General features: G+C 45.2%; 2 protein-coding genes across 7 annotated transcripts in view; one reads left to right on the top strand and one right to left on the bottom strand.

The window, feature by feature from the left end:
- ACAN (aggrecan) overlaps window positions 1-12945 on the top strand; it is an 84282-nt gene extending 71337 nt beyond the window's left edge. For all 6 annotated transcript variants that reach the window (XM_079954167.1, XM_079954169.1, XM_079954164.1 and 3 more), the window contains 5 exons: window positions 5241-5399; window positions 6202-6284; window positions 7627-7771; window positions 9813-9995; window positions 12749-12945. In XM_079954167.1, the coding sequence (XP_079810293.1) occupies window positions 5241-5399; window positions 6202-6284; window positions 7627-7771; window positions 9813-9995; window positions 12749-12837 (659 nt within the window). In that variant the 3' untranslated portion in view covers window positions 12838-12945. The remainder of the gene's footprint in view (window positions 1-5240; window positions 5400-6201; window positions 6285-7626; window positions 7772-9812; window positions 9996-12748) is intronic.
- Window positions 12946-19148: 6203 nt separating this feature from the next.
- Window positions 19149-22914, bottom strand: part of HAPLN3 (hyaluronan and proteoglycan link protein 3) — a 28933-nt gene continuing 25167 nt past the window's right edge. The window contains exon 5 of the mRNA XM_079954373.1: window positions 19149-20746. Within this exon, the coding sequence (XP_079810499.1) occupies window positions 20466-20746 (281 nt within the window). The 3' untranslated portion in view covers window positions 19149-20465. The remainder of the gene's footprint in view (window positions 20747-22914) is intronic.

Below are 22914 nucleotides of genomic sequence, written 5' to 3'. Positions count from 1 at the left end.
ATTTTTCGCTCTATAACACGCTCCCAACCATAACATGCACATAGTTTTTAGAGGAAAACAAGAAAAAAATATATTCTAAACGAAACAGTGGATGTATGATTTTTGTGGTTCATGCTGTGGCCACAGACATGTGATCTGACGGTGAGTTTGGGGTAGCCCAATGCAAAAAATCCCGAGGATCCATGTGGATCCGTGATTTGTAACCACGTTTTTGCACCACTGCGGCCCCAGGCAACAGTGGGTGCGTGATTTTTTTGGTGCATGCTGTAGCCATGGACATGCTATGTGATCTGATGGTGAATTTGGGGTGACCCAGTGCAAAAATCCTGAGGATCCGTGTGGATCTGTGCTTTGTAACCATGTTTTAAGTGGGGAGGGAAGGAAAAGCACTCAAGGGACAAGGAACGCACATGGGGTGGGTAGAGAAGGATGCTGTTAATAATGCAGAAGAGGGGTATAAGAGGAGAAGGCTCTTATAAGAGGAGTGGGAAGGAGAGAGAGACAGAAAGCCTGCTTGCGAAAAACTTTGCTGCTATTTAGCGAGTGGGGAGGAGAGAGGGACAGAGAGCCTGCTTGCTTTAAAGGAGCCAACCGGACAGGAGCCGCTTACCCTCGTGTAAGCAGCTCCTCTCCTCTCCTCTCTCGCTTTGCTCCTTTAAAGCAAGCAGGCTTTCTTTCCCTCTCTCCTCCCCACTCAGCGGCTCTTCTCCCGCTTTGCTGTTTCAAACTGAGCCACGGAGGAGGGAAGGAAGGGGAACCATGGATCCTCTGCTCACAACTGCAGCAGATCCCCCCGCCATCCGTAGGCATTCGCTCCATAACACGCACAGACATTTCCCCTTACTTTCTAGGAGGAAAAAAGTGAGTGTTATGGTGCGAAAAATACGGTATATGTTTCCGTGTGCATGCACACTTCTTCAGATACACTGAAACAAAAGTCATCAGACCCTTATATATAATGAGAGGGAGGGAAGGGAATGGGTGATTGGCTAATGGATATGGTAAGTCTGACTAACAGACTTAACATACCTTTTTAAAGAATTACTTTAAACTATCTTTTTAAAGAATCCTTTTAATTTATTTTGACTACGGCAGACCAACACAGCTGCCTACTTGAATATCCATGGTGTTTGACCTCAACAGGGCTCAATTGCACAGTAGTAACGAAAGGGCTGTTCACAATTGCATGCAAACCCTCCAACATTTCTCCGAAGAAAATAGGGACATCCTATTCTACAGCCTCCAGCATTTTTCCAGTCAAAATAGAGACGTCCTAAGGAAAAGCAGGCTGTTCTGGGATCAAATCAGAAACTAGGGACACTTGTGGGAGTCTGCAGTCGGCGTATCTGTATGCATAATAGTTGGGCTCTACAAATCAACAAGTGTACAGTCTTTCCCACAAACACTTTTACATGTGTAAAGGCATTTTGTACCTGTGTACAGCATAGCATATGATCAAGTCTAAGGTGCATAAAGACCTTAGGTATACAAACAAGGCCTCTATAATCCCTGTCACCAGAAAACCTACAACAGGATCTTCCAGCTATCTCTCTCCCATTCTTTCCATTTTTAAAACTCTTTTTCTTTGGGCAGAAGGTTGTGTGTTCAATATGGAAGTACTAAGGGCTTCTGTTTAAAGGCCCCTTTTTTCATTCTATCTGGCAGTATGAATTCTGATCGATGGAAATTTCAAGGGACAGAGATGCTGGGGTGGGTGGGACTGAAATCATTTCACCCGTACTGGATTAAGGAGAGCAAAATCAGCTATGACAACAAAAATGAGAGGAAGTTAATTCCTCCGGGATTATATAAACCATGTTTAAAGGTGAAGGTAAAGGGACCCCTGACCATTAGGTCCAGTCGCGAACGACTCTGGGGTTGCAGCGCTCATCTTGCTTTACTGGCCGAGGGAGCTGGCGTACAGCTTCTGGGTCATGTGGCCAGCATGACTAAGCCGCTTCTGGCGAAACCAGAGCAGCACTTGGAAATGCTGTTTACCTTCCCACCGGAGCGGTACCTATTTATCTACTTGCACTATGATGTACTTTTGAATTGCTAGGTTGGCAGGAGCAGGGACTGAGCAATGGGAGCTCACCCCGTTGCAGGGATTCGAACCGCCGACCTTCTGATCGGCAAGTCCTAGGCTCTGTGGTTTAGACCACAAAATCTACTGATTATGTGGTTTAGACCAGCATAATCTATTGAGGAGGGTCCTGCTTCTTACAATATGATCCATGGATTTCCACTGCCCTGTTAGGCATATTTAAATCAGCCTAAAGTTCTGCTCCAGCTCACTGTGTCCTAGATGCCATCTGCACTAAAGCAGTATCATATCACTTTAAACAGCTTCCACCAAAAGAACCTGGGAACTGCAATGGGTTAATGGTCATGAAAGCAGGCTCACCTAGCTAACTCAGTTTCTAGTATTACAAAACAGAGAGAAAAAGCTATCTCCATTGGTGTTCTACATATAATTCATAATTTTGTAATTTCTCCCTTTCTTAATCATCATTTTTCTAATCTACAAAAAAGCCCCTAACACTTTTGCTTTCCTGCTAATGAACATTCTCCAACTTTTGATTATCGGAGTGATCCAACGCAACACAAAACATATTTACGTTTATAACAAAGCTAGATATGTATTATCTGTTGACCAGAGCTCCAAGCCATGGCTGTTTAAAGTGGTATCGCAGTGCTTTTAACGTATGGTGTGAATCTGGCCCCAATTATTATTTTTTTAGGGCCTAACACAGTCTTGCAGCGATTTCTTTACCTGCTCACAATTTATCTCAGAAAACTTCCCTGCTCCCTCAAGCTCAGCTTCTTGGAATACAAGTGACTGACCATGTTGCCCTGCTTCCATTTTGGCAGTCTTAAAAGCCTCTTCCATTCTCCCCTTGTCTCTTTGGCACACTGTGGTGTCCTTTAATGGGCTTTAGAAATTTTGCTCAGCTCTGTAGGGAGCCTCCTCAACAGGGAAGTCAATAACTCTTCTTGTCTGAGAGGACAACTGTGCATCCCAGCAAAGTGCGACATAGGCGTCTACACGGCGGGCAGAAGACATTTTCTTCTCTGAGGTGGAGCGGCAAATGGGCTCCCCTTCCAAGTCAACACACACAATACCCAAAGCTGGTCAAGTTATTTTGGCACCTAAGCAGAAGAGAAAAAAATCCCACAAGCGCCTCTCTTCCCTGCCTGGCAGTGAAAATGCAACAATAATAAATTAAATAGCTAACCTTTTGCTGTCCTTCCACGACACGCAAAATCAGCTGCCTGAGGGTAAGTGGCTCGTTCTGCCTATGTAGCCAGAAATTGCAGTTGCTTGCAGGAGTGAAACCCTGCTCAGAGATTTGCATGGGGCTGCCATTTTGTCACTAGGCAAAGTTGAAGGTTTTTGCTATCTGCATATGAAGCGCTCAACAGTTTGAGACTAGTTTGTTTGTTTGTTTTATTATTTATTTGATTTATTGAATTTATATACCGCCCTATACCTGGGGGTCTCACAGAATAAAATCAAGGGGATTACCTTATTCCATATACACTCACTTGACTCCTTTGAACTGCAGAACTGGCACTATTAGAGGTGCCACATAATACTTGTTCCACACTTGTGAAGTCTTTTAGTATAGCAGCACATAACTTCGGAACTCCCTACACATTGCCAGCAGGCAGGCGCATTTGCCGTACCTTTTTCAGAACTTGTTGAAAATGGAACATTCTTCAGGCAAGCCTACCTAGAAACATAGAAGCTGCTATGTGTTGTAATCATCTTCTATTTTTAGTTTAGCTCTTTATTTTAATTTTAGTTTAGTTTAACTGTTTATTTTAATTATATTTTGATATTTTTTTTTAATACCTAATTTTTAACATTGTCGTTCTTTGACCATTTTGGCTTTGTTCTGTTTCTGCAAACTACTTTGAGGTTCTATTTACAATGAAGTGATGCATACGTTTTGTTAAATAAATAAATATGTGTGCATATATTTTTTAAGCATATGCAGTTATTTGATATATGCGTGTACGTATTTAAAAGCATTTCTAAACCACTTAATATCTGAAAATCCCTAAGTGGTATACAAAAATAACATAAAAGCTATAAATCAGCATTATTTAAAAAGAAACAGGTAAAAGCAGATACAGGTAAAATCAGAAATCTAGTAAAAGCAGGATCCAAACCTATGAGTCAAAAGGATGCATCTTTTCAAGATACCTGAAGCTGTTGGATGATGCTTCTTGTAGGTCAGAGAGAAGACCATTCCACAGTGGCAAAAAATGCTTGTTTTAGGTCCCTGCCCTGTGATATTCTGTGGGGTATGATGCCATGAGTAATATTATACGTCTCTACAAGGGCAGGCAGTATTTCTTCTTCTTCTTCTTCTTCTTCTTCTTCTTCTTCTACTACTACTACTACTACTACTACTTTTTATTTACACTTTCCAAGTTCATACATTTCATTAGTTTTACAATCTATTTAACATTTCAAAGTTTGACTTCCTTCCCCCTCTTTCTGCAGTTCCTTAAATTTATTTTTAAATATCTTCTGCATCTCCAAATTCATTTCATTTGCTCATTTAATTATCTACTTTAAATATATATACTCTTATGAAACTGTAGGTTATTACAATAATCCTGCCAATGTTTCTATCTGTTGGCAATTTATCTGTAAATATTCAATAAACCATTTCCATTCTTTTATAAAAAGTTTGTTATTTCTTATTCGTCTTCCCGGTAAGTGTCGCCATTTCTGCATATTCCATAAGTTTCTGTATCCATTCTGGGACTTCTGCTTCTTTCCACTTTTGGGCGAGTAACATTCTTGCCGCTGTGGTAGCATACATAAATAAATTTCTATACAATTTAGGTAGTTCTGTTCCTATAATTCCTGAAAGAAAAGTTTCTGGGTTTTTTTTACAAAAGTTATTTTGAACATCCTTTTCAATTCATTGTATATCATTTCCCAGGAAGCTGTAACCTTGCTACAAGTCCACCACATATGATAAAAAGAACCTTCTTTCTCTTTACATTTCCAACACTTGTTTGATTTAGATTTATACATATTGTCACTTTACTCGGTGTTAGATACTGACAATACATCATTTTCATATAATTTCCTCTTAAATTATAACATGCTGTAAATTTTATATCCATATAGGGCAGGCATTATTTCAGGTAACCTGGTCCTGAGTTGTTCAAGAACCTTTGCTTCTTGTTCACATGCATTCCCTCTTATTTCTCTCCAGATCTGGCAGAATGTGAAGCAGGCTGGACCAAATTCCAAGGCAACTGTTACAAGCACTTCGAAGAAAAGCACACGTGGGTGGATGCTGAGAACCTCTGCCGAGACCATCAGTCTCACCTGAGCAGTATCATCACTCCCGAAGAGCAGGAGTTTGTGAACAGTAAGTGTGGTGATTTGAGGAGTATGCAGGGCCAGAGATCGAGGCTGCACTTTCCAAACAGGTGGCATTGGCTGATCAAGAAACTACAAATTCCTACTGAGTTTAGAAGTAGAATCAAAACGTTGCAATTTGCAGTCATTCCAGATTGGTTGTGGGGGAGTTGTGGGATGGTGGTCTAGTCAATGAATGCATTAGTGGTGGAATTATACTGGGCCACTCATCCATCATTCCGTTTTATTTGTCGTTTTATGATGCTTCCCCAGTGTTGTCATATTATTGTGGGTGGTGCTGTGGTCTAGACCACTGAGTCTCTTGGGCTTGCTGATCGGAAGGTCAGCAGGTTCGAATCCCCGCAACGGGGTGAGCTCCCCTTGCTCTGTCCCAGCTCTTGCCAACTTAGCAGTTTGAAAGCACGCCAGTGCAAATAGATAAATAGGTACCACTGTGGCAGGAAGGTAAACGATGTTTCCGTGCGCTCTGGTTTCCTTCATGGCATTCTGTTGCGCCAGAAGCGGTTTAGTCCTGCTGGCCATATGACCCAGAAAGCTGTCTGTGGACAAATGCTGGCACCCTCATCCTGAAAGCAAGATGAGCGCCACAACCCCATAGTCGCCTTTGAATGGACTTAACTGTCCAGGGGTCCTTTACCTTTTTACCTTACCTGTCTGGAAGAGCACCCAGGCACAACAAAAGGGCAAAAGGAAAGGGTGAAACATTTGTGGTGTAAAAATTTGCAGGATTTCAGCAGGAAGTTACAGGCTAACTTTCTAATCTTCATGCTCTCTCTGTCTCTCCTTTCTAGACAATGCTCAAGACTACCAGTGGATTGGCCTCAGTGACAGAGCGGTTGAGGATGACTTCCGCTGGTCTGATGGACACTCCCTTGTGAGTTACATTCCAGAAGGACATGATTTTCAGTGAATGATCCTGGGCTGCTGGGAAACATTTCAGCATAAGAGCTTCCTTCCTCACAAGGAAATATAATTCTGGGCTTTATTTATTTTTGCCCCTCATGCCCAAGAGTGAAAGGGGCTTCTGTGTTTTGTGGGAAAGGACAAGAGACAGAGGCAACATTATCACAACACATTTAAAGCACTGTGATGCCACCTTAAACAGTCATGGCTTCCCCAACTGGAAATTGTAGTTTAAGGGATGCTGAGAGTTGTTAGGAGACCTCTATTCTCCTCGCTGAGCTCCACTTCCCAGGCTTCTCTGCAAAGAAGGATTGGTTGTTAAACCACTCTGGGAACTGGAGCTCTGTGAGGGGAATATGGGGTCTCCTAACTACTCTCAGCACCCTTAACAAACTACAGCTCCCAGAATTCTTTGGGGAAAGTCCTGACTGTTTGAAGTGGTTTCATAGTGCTTTAAATACATAGTGTGCTTGTGAGTTAGGGCTGTGAGTTAGGGCTGGCTGCAGGTTTGACTGGGGCTTTGACCACTTGCTCTTCAGAGCTGTGAAGTGCCCCATAAGGAGTTGGGCATATATGGGTACCTGCATGGCATTCAAATATTTTCGCTGGCAATAAGCCAGGCATAGGCATCCTCGGCCCTCCAGATGTTTGGGGACTACATTTCCCATCATCCCTGACTTCTGGTCCCATTAGCTAGGGATCATGGGAGTTGTAGTCCCAAAACATCTGGAGAGCCAAGGTTGCCTATGCCTGCAATAAGTGGCAGTGGCTGGTGCTCATTGTGACTGGTAGGGTGGAAGGCAGGGAGGCCAATACTAGGTGGAGCTAGAGCCAACAAGAGGCAGCACTAGAGACAATAGAAGGTGGAGCAGTTAATCCTCATTTTGTCCCCTTCCCTTCTACAAGGAGCAACATCAAAACTAAGGGTAAGGAACCTGGCAGGCAGTGCCAGCCTCTGGAATGGTAATAAGAAGGCAGGCAGGTGAGGCTGGCTAAAGCCAGACAGAGGTTGGTGTAACAATGCCCCATTTGCACGGCTGGGCCAGATTCCTCTGCCTGCAGAGCAAATAACAACTTTGCAGGAGTGGGTGTGAATTTAGAGCAGAAAAGTCTGGGGACAATAAGCCCCTCACTTTTCAGGATTATGGTCCCACCCTCACTTGTGGGACCCTGCAAAAACAAAACAAAAACCCCACAGGTGATCTGATGGCCATTTTCTCCACCATTGGGTCTTATTAGACCCTAAGGAAAAGCCTCCCCAACTGTCTTCTCTGTCTAAGTTCCAATACCAGCTTCGTTCTCATCCCTCGCAGCAATACGAGAACTGGCGGCCCAACCAACCCGATAATTTCTTTGCCAAAGGAGAAGACTGTGTTGTAATGATCTGGCATGAGAAGGGAGAGTGGAACGACGTCCCCTGCAACTACCATCTCCCATTCACGTGCAAGAAAGGAACAGGTAAGGCTGGATTCCTGGCAGCAAGAGCTCTATGGGAGAATGAAGGGCTACATAGCAACCCTTCCCAAGGGCACTTGTACAGGTGTGGAGAAACCTTTGGCCATCCAGAGGTTGCTGAACTCTAATTTCCAACAGTTCCTCAGCAAACATGGCCAATCACCAAGGGTGACGGGAGTTGTAATTCCACAACATCTAGGGAGCCAAAGGTTTGACACACCTGCAGTCATGTGTGTGACTTGGGAGATCTGCAAGTCTGCTGTGTGAAAGAAATTCAGTAATTAAATCAGTTATGGGAAATGTGTTTCCAACCCCAGATGCAATTAGATTTCAGTTTCCACCAGCCCCTTTGAAACAGTTTGAGCGCTAATGTCGGGGGGGGGGCATCAGTCTAGCAACATCAGCCACATGTTCCTCTTTCCTGAATTACCGTAAATTTTCCTCATAGGGTCAGTGACTCACACAGAGATGCAACAAGAGAAGTTGGAGGGCAGGAAATGTATTGTGCGATTGGACCATTCAGTCCCTCAAATGGCAGAAATCTGCCAGGGCTTTCTTTTCCCGGATAAAGCTGCTCTAGGTGGAAGTGACCTACTCAGAGTTAAAAGTGTGTTTTGTGTTGGAGAACTGCGTTGCAAAATTCATAGGAGTGTGAATTTCAAAGGTCGGCTGAGTTCCACATTGCACGTTGTTTCAGGAAGTGAAAATTAAGTAGTTCACCTTTAAATGTGGCCTGAATCAGGTTCCCCCCACTTCTCTAGATGCTAGTAAACCAGTTGTTTATAGCTCTAATCCTGGCTGCCACATTGAACAAAAAAGATGGCCTTCTGCAGCCACTGAGCCTGGCTCATGGACCAGGCAACAGAACGCTCTTAGCAACCTTGGCATCTGAAGGTCTCATAGACCAAACAACGGACAAAGGCTTTAGTATGGAATCCCCCTTCCTGCATGGAGCCAAAAGTCAGAGCAAGGATAAATTTTCAGAGAATCAGCTCCTGAGCCCAATAAGTGTGGAGAACACCAACGGCATTTTAAGGACGGGACCAGTATCTCATATTTGCAAATCCCCCAAGATCTCTGTTTCTAACCTAGTTCCCCAACCCCATTTAAAAAAAATATTGAAGCACACTATTTTCCTGAACCAAACTTCAATGTTTGCTTCACTCTTAACCCTCAAAAAGATTTGCTTTCAGGTTGTGTAAGCAGAAGAACTCTCTGCACTCAGAGCATCCTCCTGTACTGCTAAGTGAGCAGGGATGGAGGAGGAGCTCAATTCTGTGTGCCTCTAAAGGAGAATTTACCAAATTTGCAGTTTTCAAAAGAACGTGGGAGCCAAAGCGCAGCCATCCTTTGAAATTTGCACTTACCTGAATTCTGCAATTTACTTCTCCAGCCAAGTAATGTGCATAAATATACGCACACATATATTAGTGAAAAGCACATACAAAAGCGTGTTATATTAGGGGGAAATTGTTTTGCAGAAATGTGTAAGCAATTTGTATGCAAGATTGCATACAAAATTGTGTGTGTGTGTGTGTGTATATATATATATATATATGAGAAGAAATTTGCACTAGAATGTGCATAAATTTACATTAGGGCTGTGAAAAATGGACAAAATTAAATGTGGAGAAACTGAACTTAAAATTGGAAAAATGAGAAAAACGAGTGACTGTTCTGTGTATGACTCCTGACTGTAAGCAGACAGGTACTGAGCAGCCTCGACAGGTGTCCTTCTCTGAGCTCAGGGGACTGATTCTGCTGCCTATCTGTATCAAGAGTGACTGAATGTTACAATCACACCAATGAAGAGACAGAGCAGAATTAGTCAAATTGGATGCTGATGGTGTAAAGTGAAAACCAGAGCAATAAATCATATAGAGACACAGCAGGCATCCTATCAACCGGTTAGCAACCTGGTGTCACACATTTTTAATATTAAAAGTTCTTGTAATGATAGGAGGAGAAGGTTAGGAGCATCACACCAGCCACTGAGCTGCTTTATGCTGAAAGCAACTTTGAAGGCTTTCCTTTCCTCCACCAGTTTCCTGTGGAGACCCACCCGTGGTTGAGAACGCCAGGCACTTCGGGAAGAAGAAAGACCGCTATGAGATCAACTCCATGGTGCGGTACCAGTGCAATCAGGGCTACATTCAGCGCCATCTGCCCACCATCCGGTGTCAACCCAATGGGCACTGGGAAGAGCCACGGATAGCCTGTATTGATCGTATGTAGTGGTCTATCTTATTTGTACTGCAAACCAATATCCTGATTCAGTATAAGACAGCTTCCTGTGTTTCTGTGTAATCTCCATGCAAGTTTTGTGCGAATGTATCTCCACAAATGCTCAATAAATAGTCTCGAAACTCCCAGAGACAGAGAGTTCGGAAGAGTTTATCCAGCTCCCATTTGAGTTAGACAGATGGCGTGTGTATGCAGTCCATCGACCTTTGCCAGCCAGTAGTTGACCCACACTTTCCAGGGGAAATTTCCCATCGCTTTTCTCATTGGACTTTTTGTGGTTAGAAAAGCGACGAGATAATTGCACTAGAAAGATGTGGGGTGATGACCAGATTTTGTGCAAATGCACAGCTATAATTGGAAAGGCCTTCATGAAAGCAGTGCCTACACCGGACCAGAATGCTCTCTGGTACACCAAAGTATTATTCTCTAGCTTCTTCTTCCTCATTAGGAATGATCAGACAGTTCACACCCACAGCAAGGGAGAGGCTGGCTGAAGCTTCCTCATGTGTGACAATGATGCTCTTAGTTAAAGCTCAGTCTGACCATGACTCTAGGTGTATCCCTCTCCCAGACAGAGCTGGTTCACAAGGGCCAGCTGGATATTCAGCTTGGGGGATATTTCATTCCATAGCGATGCCAACAGCTGGCAAGTCCTTCTTGGCCAACATGCTGTGCTCAGCAGACTCTCTGTAAGTCTTTGAGTTCTCTGGCTTGTGAACGGAGAGAGGGCAGGGATAAGATTTGCAGGGGTAGAGGAAAGGCAGCTAGATGGCAGCTCCCATGCCACCCTTTCAATTGGCTAATAAAAGGTTTGGGAATCAGCATAACTATGGGTTTTCCTTTAAGGATCCTGACTAGGGATGGGGGAGAAATTCAGTTTGCATTTTGATAGGGACCTCCCTAATTCACACTTCCTGACACGATACACAAATCAAAACCATGCTGTCCTTTGAACTCCACATCTCTCCTAATGTTACGATGCAGTTTGCCAACCAAATGATGAGTAGGAAAAAGTGCACGTTAGGCAAAAGTGTGCAGGAAAATGTGTGTATTAAGACAGAATTGCATGCAAAATATTAAGAGAAATGTGCACTAAATGCTGGCCATTTTCATGATGACTTTAAAAAAATAATAATCACAAACTGTTGGGGAAATCTGGAAACCAAACTTCAGATGGGGGAGATGAGAACTGAAATTTACAGATTCACCCATCCCTCTTCCTGAATGTAAAATATTTGGGGAAAAGAAATACTAAATAGATCCAGGATTGGGGGCATGTTTGGAAAATATAGGCTTATAGCCAATTAAGTCTTACTCCAAGTAGGCCCACTGAAATGAATGTGCCTAAGTTGGTTATGTTGATTAACTTTAATGGGTCTGCTCTGAGTTGGATTGGCATTGAATACAACCAATAAACTTCCCTTCTCCAGATTTAACCTACACACCTCCTCTGACCCTTGGGCTGTCTGGGGGCACTCTTGCATTGGTTGAAGATACCCACATCCCACCATCAGAGGTAGCCAGATGTTGTTGACTACAGTGCCCACCATCCCTGACCATTGGCCATGCTGACTTGGATTGATGGGAGTTGGAGTTCAACAACATCTGGAGGGTGTCACATTGGCTACCCATGACGCTGGTAGCGCTGTGGTCTAAACCACTGAGCCTCTTGGGCTTGCTGGTTGGAAGGTCAGCGGTTCAAATCCCCGTGATGGAATGAGCTCCTGTTGCTCTGTCCCAGCTCTGGCCAACTTAGCAGTTTGAAAGCACACCAGTGCAAGTAGATAAATAGGTACCGCTGTGGTGGGAAGGTAAACGGCATTCCCATGTGCTCTGGCACTCATCACGGTGTTCCATTGCACCAGAAACGGTTTAGTCCTGCTGGCCACATGACCTGGAAAGCTGTCTGTGGACAACACCGGCTCGTTTGGCCTGAAAGCAAGATGAGCGCTGCAACCCCATAGTCACCTTTGACTGGACTTAACCGTCCAGGGGTCTTTACCTTTACCTTTTACAGGTGTGGCTCAGCTGGCTCTTAGCTCTGTGTACACTTTGTGCCAGCAAATCAGAGGGCTAAAAAAAAAGGTCATCTTGAGGACCCCATTGTCAATGAAGTAGCTTGCTTTAAAAAAAAATTGTCAGAGGGCGTTTTGAATTTTGTCCTTGGCCACCAACATCTCTTGGGCTTATTTTTTTCTGGATTCCTCCTCCGCAAAGAGAAAGCTCTCTTCTCTTCTCCAGCTATGGCTCCTTGAACAGGGAGCAATGTAAGAGAGTCTGCCTCACGGGCTGGTGATGTCTCGGCCTATCAAACGTTACTGGAAAGGGCAGACTTTATTCCCTCACCCCATGCCACGCCACGACAGACAGTGGCAGAGTTGTCTGTGGCACCCTCAAATCTCTTTCCCCTTAGTATTAGGTGGAAGGGACAGAGCCTGCGACAAAGTGCCATAGAGGGGGGTGAACCCACCCAGCTGGTTCACTGGGTCCCAGAGCACCGGAGGTGAGAGAAGGCCTGATTGTGCTATGGTGAGAATGTTGGCGCCATGGCACGTTCAGCACGGCCAGCCGGAGAAACAACATACTACAGCCTCGGCAGTGTTTTTCCAGAGAGCAAGAGGGAGAGAGGCATTTGGTCAAGCCAGCTGAGGACAAACAGGGCCTCTGTAACCTCCATCCCTAGGTAACAAGGTGCCTTTTCTTCTTCTTCTTCTCCTTCTTCTTCCCCTCCCACAGCCTCCACCTACAAGCACAGACTACATAGGAGGAGCGCAAGGACTCGATCAAGGACCAATGGAGGAATGGCGCAGAGACCCACCCATTAAAGAAGAGACAGAGAGAAGAGATAAGAGAGAGAGAGAGATTTTATGGAACAGTTATATTAACAGATTCGATTTCTTCTTGTTGCTTTTTTGTTGATGTTATATAAGGGGGGGAAATATATTAAAGAAAAATCCACCTTGTGCATATGTAAAAAGAGAGAGACAGAGAGAGAAACTTTTGCAAAACAGCAAAGCAAAAGCTTTTTTATTTTACTAACTGTCTGGATCCAATTATCTTTGTGCCTTTTCAGGGAAGGGGATGGAGAGGGTCGCAAGAGGGTGAGGGTTAAGTTAAATAATAAATAAGATTTGCTATTTTTTGTGGGGGAGGTCCTGGTTTTATTCACAGGCCATGTAATTATTTAATCTGCAGGGTGGACAAGACTCTCTCTTTTTCTTTTTCTTTTGTAAGCCGTTGTGTTTCTCCTTCCCTGTCCCACTCAGCTTCTTCCCACTGATGCAGCTTACCTTGTAGGGTTCAGAGGGAATATGTAAATCGAGAGAGAGGGAGAGAGAGAGAGAGATGAAATGGGCTGAATCTTTTCAATGAGAAAGGAATGGAAAAGAGGATTTCCGCCTCTCCCAGGGAGGTGGGGGAAACAGCCATTGCTCGTTTGGAAATGTCAATTCTATTAAATAAATGCAAAATGTAAAATAATGTGTGGAGGCTGAAATTAACCAGAACATCAGACCAGCCAGAGTGGCATTCATATAAAGAATGAAGGGCACAGATAAAAGCTGGACCTCTGATGCTGTTTTAGTTCTTGTCAGTTTCCAGCTACTCTCGGCCAATTTCTCCTCCCATCCAATTTTATTTTATTTTTATCTTTAAAGTTGTGTGAAGGAAATGAGAGAGTAAATGACTGGAGCAACAAAATTCAGGTCTTGTTACTGACAATTGGCAAGCCAGCTTCATATATACACCTATGAATCAACCTTAGTGGGTCATTCCAGAGATTCCCCCTCAAGTCCCAACATGCTGAATGCACAGAGGCAATATCTGTTTTCAGCCGCTGTGTGAATGAATGTAACCACTTTGTAAGCTGTCCGTCTGTATCATCCTGTCAGGTGTTGATCATTGGGCTACACTCTTTGATCCCCAGAATTTTGTTGAAACAAAAGTGTAGCTGAAACAATACTTGACAAGAAGTTACAGAGGTGCAACTTGTGGTCAGTTACCATGTTGGTCAGTGGTCATCTGTAATAGCTTCCTAGCTCAAGTCAAATGCTGTTGCGAAGTTCTTAAGCAGGGCACAGGAAGCTGTCGTACCCAGTTGGGCCATAAAGTCCATCAAGCACAGCATTGTCTACATCAGGGTTTCCCAAACTTCGGTCTCTAGATGTTTTGGGTACTACGATTCCCATCATCCCTGACCACTGGTCCTGGTAACTAGGGATGATGGGAGTTGTAGTTCAACAGCAGCTGGAGACCCAAGTTTAGGAAACTCTGGTACAAGCATAGAATCATAGAGTTGAAAGGGACCCTGAGGATCATCTTGATCCCAACACCCCAGCAATCCAAGAATATGCAGTTTGATAAAGGGAACGAACTTGCAACCTTGACATTCTCAGAACCATGCTCTAACCAACTGAGCTATCCAGGCTGGTCTACACAGACTGGCAGGAACAGCTTTCGAAGATTTCAGCCCAGGGCTTTCCCCAGCCCTACAGGGAGATGCGAGGGATTGAAATTGGGGCCTTCTGCGCTCAAAGCAGATGTTCTCCCGCTGAGCCACGGCCCTTCAGTTCAAAGCATGATAGCATCCTCAGCATCGGTAACCAAAGATAGACTTCCTCTGCCTATTGAGGCTCCCTCTCGTTTTTAGCTACCATGATTGTCATCTGCCCCATAAAACTGTCTAATCTAATTTTTAAAAAGTGGGGGGAATAACAACCAAAGCTTTTAGTCAGATTTATTCTGGATGGTGAGCAGGTCCATGAATTAGATGCATTTCTTCATGCAAATGTGTGGGCAGTATCCAATGCAGAGCTAAATTAAAGCCACTTAGTGGCCAACTTGTTCCTCTGGAGAAATGTTTTGTGCCAGCAGGATGTTGTGTCGTGCGAGAAAATGCACAAGCAAGTGGCTGGTAGCTTTGCTGCACAATAGATTGTGCAATTTGTTGCACAATTGAGTTTCTGGTTGTGCAACTGTTTCCTGCAGTGGAAGACTTACAGAGTTGGAAGGGACGAGGGGAGCCATCTAGTCCAACCCCGTGCAGCGCAGGAATTTTTTGCCCAATATGGGGCTCAAACCCACGACCCTGAAATTAAGAGTCTTATGCTATCTGAGCTAACCCAGTTGTGTTGAATTAAAACTCGCCCTTGCACTGGGACAGAGAACACGGGATACAGACAATGGCTACTTCACATTTAACCCCTGTCTCTAAGCAGCTCAAGGGACGCAGGTGGCGCTGTGGGTTAAACTACAGAGCCTAGGACTTGCCGATCAGAAGGTCGGCGGTTCGAATCCCCGCAACGGGGTGAGCTCCCATTGCTCAGTCCCTGCTCCTGCCAACCTAGCAGTTCAAAAGCACGTCAAAGTGCAAGTAGATAAATAGGTACCACTCCAGCAGGAAGGTAAACGGTGTTTCCGTGCGCTGCTCTGGTTCACCAGAAGCGGCTTAGTCATGCTGGCCACATGACCCGGAAGCCATATGCCGGCTCCCTTGGCCAATAAAGAGAGATGAGCGCCGCAACCCCAGAGTTGTCTGCGACTGCACCTAATGGTCAGGGGTCCCTTTACCTTTACTAAGCAGCTCAGGATAGCGGACAAGGGTCCATGCCATTTTATCCTCACAAAAACCTTGTGAGGTGGGTTTCACTTCTCTCTGTTTGTTCCGAACCTGCTGCCAGTCCTTTCATTGGCTTATTTCCCCTGTCAGAGTAATGCTTGAGTTATGCAGGGGCAGGGCAGGAAGGTTGTGGTGTCCTTCATGAAGTCTACAAAGTCCATCCTTGAATTTCTCTACTTTTAGCCAAATCGTGATACAAACATCCCACCCCTTCCATAGCTTTCTAAAAAAACAACAACAGGTTTTCAGGAGCTGGCACAAAACGGTAAGGGGGCTGAGCCCCCTCTGGCCTGCATATAATTTGCATATAACTCAGCTGACAACATCATGGGTTTGTTTCTTCGGCCATCTTCTCCCTGCTTTCCTGAGTGCATCTTAAAGATGCAAGTAGAGGACATAGAAATATATCTATAACGCAACTTCATAAGCCTGTGTCCCCCCACCATGGCTGTTTCCTACCCCCCCCACCAGGACATATGGAAAAGCAGCTCCCATCCTGAGATGGCGCTCTCTCAAGGGGGACCGTGCCGGGCACCTGAGTTCCCTGCACCTATTTATATATATTTTTTAAAAAACATAATGGTAATAATTATTGAAAACAAAGAGAATACTGGTCATTTTTACAATAATTTAAATGGACTCGCCAATGTCTCAAGGATGCTGGTAGGAGCCTGGCTTTTGATGTGTGTTCTGTTTTCAAAGTGGGGGGGGTGGGAATGGTCTGGGGGTGGGGGATGTGGAATGAAGCAAAGAAGAGCTTGCCTGATTTTTTTGTTTTCTGTAAAAATAAAAAAAAGAGGTAGGAAGAAACCCAACACAGAATATTTTCTTCTTCCTTCTTCCCTCCTTTTTTTTTTTCAGGGGTGGGGGTTGGAGGGTGTTTAACTCTTATGCATAAAATGCAAGATTCCAAATTAAAACAGCTATCGGCGCTGTTGTGAACCCTGTAAAATAAAAGTTTGTTGTATTTTATCCTTGCGGAGGTGCTGGTTGCATGCTGTGTGTGTTCTGTGTGTGTGCATTTGGGAACACTTGTGCACACATTGTCGCATGTCAGAAGCCATGTTACAGATTAAAGGGGTTATGTCAATAGCACAGTGGTGGAGTTTAGGGACTGTAAAGAAAGTTATGTATTGATCAGGCCGAGGCAAAGGCATCCAGTATAGACTGCAATCACTCCCAGCCTCAAGCAATGCAGGGCTGCTCTGCAGGAAAACAGGAAGCTGCCTTTTGTCAGGTCAGAATAATTCTCCACCCAGCTCAGTACTGCCTACTCTGACTGGCAGAAGCTCTCCAGGATCCCAGGAAGATGTGCTTCATGTGACTTCCTTCCTGGGGCCTTTTAACCCCTTACATGAGGGATCAGGCACATGTAGCTAGACAACAACTCACACCATTCCAGACCACTGGGCATGCTGGCTGGGAGTCTGAGAGAAGTTTGCTTTTTTAACCTATTTTAGTTGTTTTATTGCATATCATCTCAAAATTTATAGGAAAGGTGATTCATAAATGCATAAGCAAATAAATGTGAAATGAATAAGTAACTGGAGGTGCCAGGGATTAATCTTAGATCCTCCTTCAGGCAAAATAAGTGATCTGCTGCCGAGATATGACCTTGTACTGAGCTGGGCAAACATACAGGCATATTGTATGTTCAAGCACCGCAGTTGTCATAAGTACTGTCATAAGGAGTTCAGTTGGGCCTTTGCTGTTTGCCCAACTTTTTTAACTGCCCAAAGCAGTCTCCTGCTATCTTTTGTGGGGACAAATTTGATTCAGTGTACATTTAATGGCAGTCCTACCAAATTTGCAGCTTCCAAAGCAATGCAGAAAACCATCCCTCAAAATCTGCATGAATTTTGCAATACAGTTCTCCAGTCAAGCAATGTGTACAAAAATGTATATGCTAGGGTAATACATGCTTTAAAAGGCATAAATTAGTGACAGTAACATAGAGAAGTGCATTGTATTGTGGGAAATTGCTTTGCAAAAATATGTATATCAAAGCAAAATTACATAGAAAAACGTGGGTATAAGGAGAAATTCACAGAAATTCGCAGTAAAATGCTGGTGAATTTTTATGAGGGCTTTTTTCTTTTCAATTCAAACTAATGTGAGAATTGAAAAAGGAGAAACAGAGAGAAACCAAAATTGACAGATTCCTGCATTCCTAACTGTCAGAAAGGAAAGTGTTAGATTGGCAGAAGCTGGGACAGAGCAACGGGAGTTCACCCCGTCACGGGGATTCAAACCCTCAGCCTTCTGATCAGCAAGCCCAAGAGGCTCAGTGGTGTAGACCACAGCACCACCTGCGTCCCAGTGCAAGTACAGTGGTACCTTGGGTTACATACACTTCAGGTTACATACGCTTCAGGTTAGACTCCGCTAACCCAGAAATAGTACCTCGGGTTAAGAACTTTGCTTCAGGATGAGAACAGAAATTGTGCTCCGGTGGTGCGGCAGCAGTGGGAGGCCCCATTAGCTAAAGTGGTGCTTCAGGTTAAGAATGGACCTCCGGAACGAACTAAGTACTTAACCCAAGGTACCACTGTAGATAAGTAGGTCCTGCTGCAGTGGGAAGGTAAACGGCATTTCTGTGCAGTCTGGTTTCTGTCACAGTGTTCCATCATGCCAAAAGCAGTTTAGTCATGCTGGCCACATGACCACATGCTGGCCAAATGCCAGCTCCTGAAAGCAAGATGAGCGCCGCAACCCCATAGTCACCTTTGACTGGACCCTAACTGTCCAGGGGTCCTTTACCTTTTTTTACCTTACCATAAAGGAAACGTGCATCTCAGCTATCTCAACTGCCTCTTTCAGGGTTCCATCAGAGTCTATGGCCCATGTGCGCCACATGAATGAACAAAAAGAGCAGTGTGCCCATTGGGTTGTCTGCCTTAAGCATCATTGTGTCTTTGCACAGCTCATTCCTTACATGTCCCTGTCAGGCTTGCTTCATTATTACCGGAGAAGGAGGAGGCAAACAAACCGCAGCAAACTTTTTAGAATTCATTACATGAGTTGGGAGCTGGATTTTAATTAAATATTTAAGCAGAGAGTTCTTTGATATGCTGTGCAAAGGTAAGCATGGGCTTTTGATTAAATTGTTGGCGCCTACATGAATGCAATTCATTCAGGGCGCCTTCCACCAGGCCCGTAGCCTCTCTCGCGTGCATGTGCACCTACACCCCCACACCGCTATTTCCTTCCTGTTCTTCCTCCCCCCGCCCCATTCCCTGATACATTTCGCTTTTCAAAAACCCCTTTCTATCCCAGATGTTCGTTCTCTCCCTCTCGCCCTCGCCCTTTCACACACAGATGCATACATTCACCGGTGTGTGTTATTTCGGCTCCGAAAGTTTTCCCTAACAGTAGAAAGAGGACTTCCAGATCTGGCAGTTTCCACTCACCCCCTGAAAAAAATGTTTAGTGTTTGTTGAACAGATCCTCCAAATCAGGGAGCCACTCCCCCCCCCCCCACACACACAAAGTGCAACAATATCCCACAAATTCCTTGGGTGGTTTTCTTAAGGGTTTTATTCGCAAACGTCCAAGAAACCCCCAAGTTTGAACAGCAAAACCAAAAGGTGAGGTACACATGAGAATAGAGCACGCAGATGCCAAAGTATGGTAACTTAGCTTTCCATAATAGTGGAAAGGTAGTTTCACGTAAAGGTATAAAGGCAGTTCCCTATGTGCCTGTGACGTGGGAGGAGGGCATGGCTAGCCAACAAGAACTAGAACATCCCTACAAAGTGAAGATACACTACAACGTTTTGCTGCAAGTCCCATTTGTATGCTCTACAGCCCCCCCCCCCCAAAAAAGGGACATTAAATGAAAAGCTATATTCACACGTCCTGCTTTTTTGCTTTGAACAAAAGTAGGCACCAGCATGACCAGCAGGATCAGGACCTTGTGACGGGGGAAGAACCCCTTGCCAGAGGTCCTACGTGTGTGTGTGTGTGTGTGTGTTTATCTCCAACCTGCAGAGGTAGGCTCCTGTGACCCTCCTGATGGTGCTCTGATTCTAGGCATGCTTACTCAGAAGTCAGTCCCTTTCATGGCCACACCCCCTCTTGCCAGGCCACATCCCTCTCTCTAAGCCATACCCCTTCCCAGCCTTGTTTCACGCCCTTGAGTGTTTTTGCCTTGCTGGAATGTGTCACTGAACTCTGATGACGTGTCTTGCTTCTCTGGAGCAAAGACAGAGAGGGGCATATGTAGAAACAGGTGTACTGTACAAAGCTATATTTTCCCTCTGGCCCTTCACGGCACTGACAAGAGGTTGCCCAGGAGTGCACATAGCCCTCAGGCTGAAGAGTTTCCCCACCCCATCCTAATCTGTAAACACTGGATTTACTAGGAGGCAAAGCCATTGTGGGGTGAGGAGACCTTATTCTAGTAACTACTGGGAACCTCCCATCGGGACTGGGAATCCTTTGGCAAGACGCAGCAACCACAGTAGAGACCCAGCTGAGCACAAGACAGTTTTGCAATCTCAACCTGAGCCCATTCCAGAAATCAGATGACCGGAGACAGAAAAACAACACTAAAACTCAGGAGGGGTTTCTCTACCACTGGATTAGACAGGCAATGGAAGTGGAAGAATCTTAGAATCAGCACCAAGTCCACTCCAAGGCTATTCTGTGGGGCTGCGCAGCATTCCTCCCCTTTTGTTACAAAAATGTAAAAAAACCAAAGCCCAAGAGACACACAAAAAATAAAACATACAATTAAAACTGCCCCCCGAGACTGGCCCTTTAAATAATAAACTCTAGTTGGGCAACAGAAGGATATTGTCCATTGGTGCACAGTGTCCATACATTGGCCTTCCTTCAGCTCATCTTGTAACAGTAGACTCCAAACTTGCCAGCTTTGGGGAAGCCAAAGCTTCTGATCCCAGGTTCCGGGGGACCACAATTGGGCCGGGGCGAAGTGATGGGGTAGCGCACACTAGCATCAGCCAGCCAGCCGGCGTCGCAACGGTCCAAGTTAGAGAGCTTCCATGCTGAATAAAGTTGGCCCACCTTGGCAATCTCAGCCCCATCGTCCTGGCACGCTTGCTTGGCTTCCTCCAAGGTGAGCTTCTCACGGCCGGACAGATAGTAAACAGTCCCTGTTGGGAGGAGGCAGAGAAAGAGTTACGGAGCAATGCAGGAAAATCCCCAAAGAGACCCACTTACAAATACATGTCCTGCTTTTTTCCTTCCTGTTCAGTTTATTTTGGGTTATACTGAATGCTAAGTCCTGCTCAGTGATGACTCACTGAAGTTAATGAGGATGACCATCCTGGGTTCATTCATTTCAGTGGGTCTAATCCGACTATGTAAGAAGGCTGTTGGATCAGGCCAATGGTCCATCTAGTCCAGCATCCTCTTCTTGCAATGGCCAAGCAGATGTCACAAGCATGACCCCAAGCACAAAGTCCTCTCCCTTCCTGTGGGTTCCAGCAGCCAGCATTAAGAAGCATCGCTGCTTCCGACTGCGGAGCCAGAGCATATCCAACATGGCTAGTCGCCATCGATAGCCCTCTCCTCCATGAATTTCTTTAGTCCTCTTTTAAAGCCATCTAGGACTAGCATAGGGATGCGGGTGGCACTGTGGGTTAAACCACAGAGCCTAGGGCTTGCCGATCAGAAGGTTGGCGGTTCGAATCCCTACGACGGGGTGAGCTCCCGTTGCTCGGTCCCTGCTCCTGCCAACCTAGCAGTTCAAAAGCATGCAGTGCAAGTAGATAAATAGGTACCACTCTGGTGGGAAGGTAAACACCGTTTCCGTGCGCTGCTCTGGTTTGCCAGAAGCGGCTTAATCCTGCTGGCCACATGACCCAGAAGCTGTACGCCAGCTCCCTCGGCCAATAAAGCGAGATGAGTGCTGCAACCCCAGAGTCGTTCGCGACTGGACCTAATAGCCAGGGGTCCCTTTACCTTTACGACTAGCATTGGCTATCACCTTGGGTTTGCAGACCCTAAACAATGGTCATATGGTGAAGCAGGAGTCACCAGTCTTTTGCAAACCAGAGAAAATGCTGTGGGCGCTACTCATGTGCTACAACCATGCATGCACCACACTACACAAAGCGTCCCCCTGCACCACAAGGACATACGCCAGCGTGGCCTAATGGTTAGCATGTTGGACTAGGACCTAGGAGAGCAGGGTTCGAATCTCCACTGGGTGACCTTGGGACGGCCACCATCTCTTAGCCTAATCTACCTCACAGGGCTGTTGTGAGGATGAAAGGGGGAGGAGGGGAACCATGTACACCACCTTGAGATCCTTGGAAAAGTGGTATAGAAATGAAATAAATAAAAACAAAATAAAAATACACTCTCACTCCTCCTCTTCTTCCCTTCCCTACTCCCTAGTTACCCTTTAGCCTTAGCTTTTTGCTAGCCTAATTGGGGAGTTTAGAAGGACGTTGTTCTTCCTGGAGATTGTATTGTGGAGAGAAGATTCGCTTCTGCTTCTTTTAAGGCTAATTAAAGCTTTGGAGAATCTGATCCCTCCCACGGTAGCTGCCAAGAAGCAGAGAAACAATTAAAAGATCTTACCACGTAATTTATTAATATTCACAGGAAGAGACAAAGGAATGCAGTCTTCCCTAATAATGGTGTTGCTCCGAGTAAAGTCCCACCCCCTCCGTCTCTCCTATTATACGTCACCCCTGCGTTGGCTAATCTGAGCTTTCTGCCTCTGAGCTCTCTGTTCCACTACTCTCAATACCCGCCTGGTCCTGGGAGAGGGGGGATCAGGAATGCTTTCCAAAGACATTGAGTCTGTCAGTGTCAGCTTCATTCCGGAGCTGACAGAGGGCTGGGAATCAAAGCAGGCAAAGGGAGATAAGGACACTGGAATGCGAGCTGGAATGTGAGAGGGAGGAGGGGCAGCCGAGTGGCATAGCTTCAGAGAACAGAGAGCAGATAGCAAAGATCCAAATACGAGCAGATAGCAAAGATCCAAATACGAATTTTAGCTCAGAGACAGAGGGGGAGAGGCTGAGAATAGCTAGCCCCAAAACTCGAAGACGCTAAAAGGTCAGTGAGAGAAGGGGGAAATAGCGGAAGCAAAAGGGTTTTTTCCCCTGTTGGAAGAAGAGGAAGGGGCGGAGTTTAGACTCGGCAACTGCTAACTTGGAGTCAGACACGGAGTGAAGGAGCCCAGAGTGATTTATGTGTTTGAGCAATAAACCTGAGATAATTACAGCCGGTGTCTCGCGTCTGTGGGAGAGCCAAGCCATTACAGTCAGCTGTCTCTCCCCTTGTGCTTCTTCTTTTTGCTGTTCCT

This window comes from Podarcis cretensis, assembly GCF_951804945.1.
Source record: "Podarcis cretensis genome assembly, chromosome: 14".
Lineage (NCBI taxonomy): Eukaryota > Metazoa > Chordata > Lepidosauria > Squamata > Lacertidae > Podarcis > Podarcis cretensis.
The sequence above is the reverse complement of the archived record's forward strand: the minus strand, read 5'-3'. Positions and strand labels throughout refer to the sequence as shown.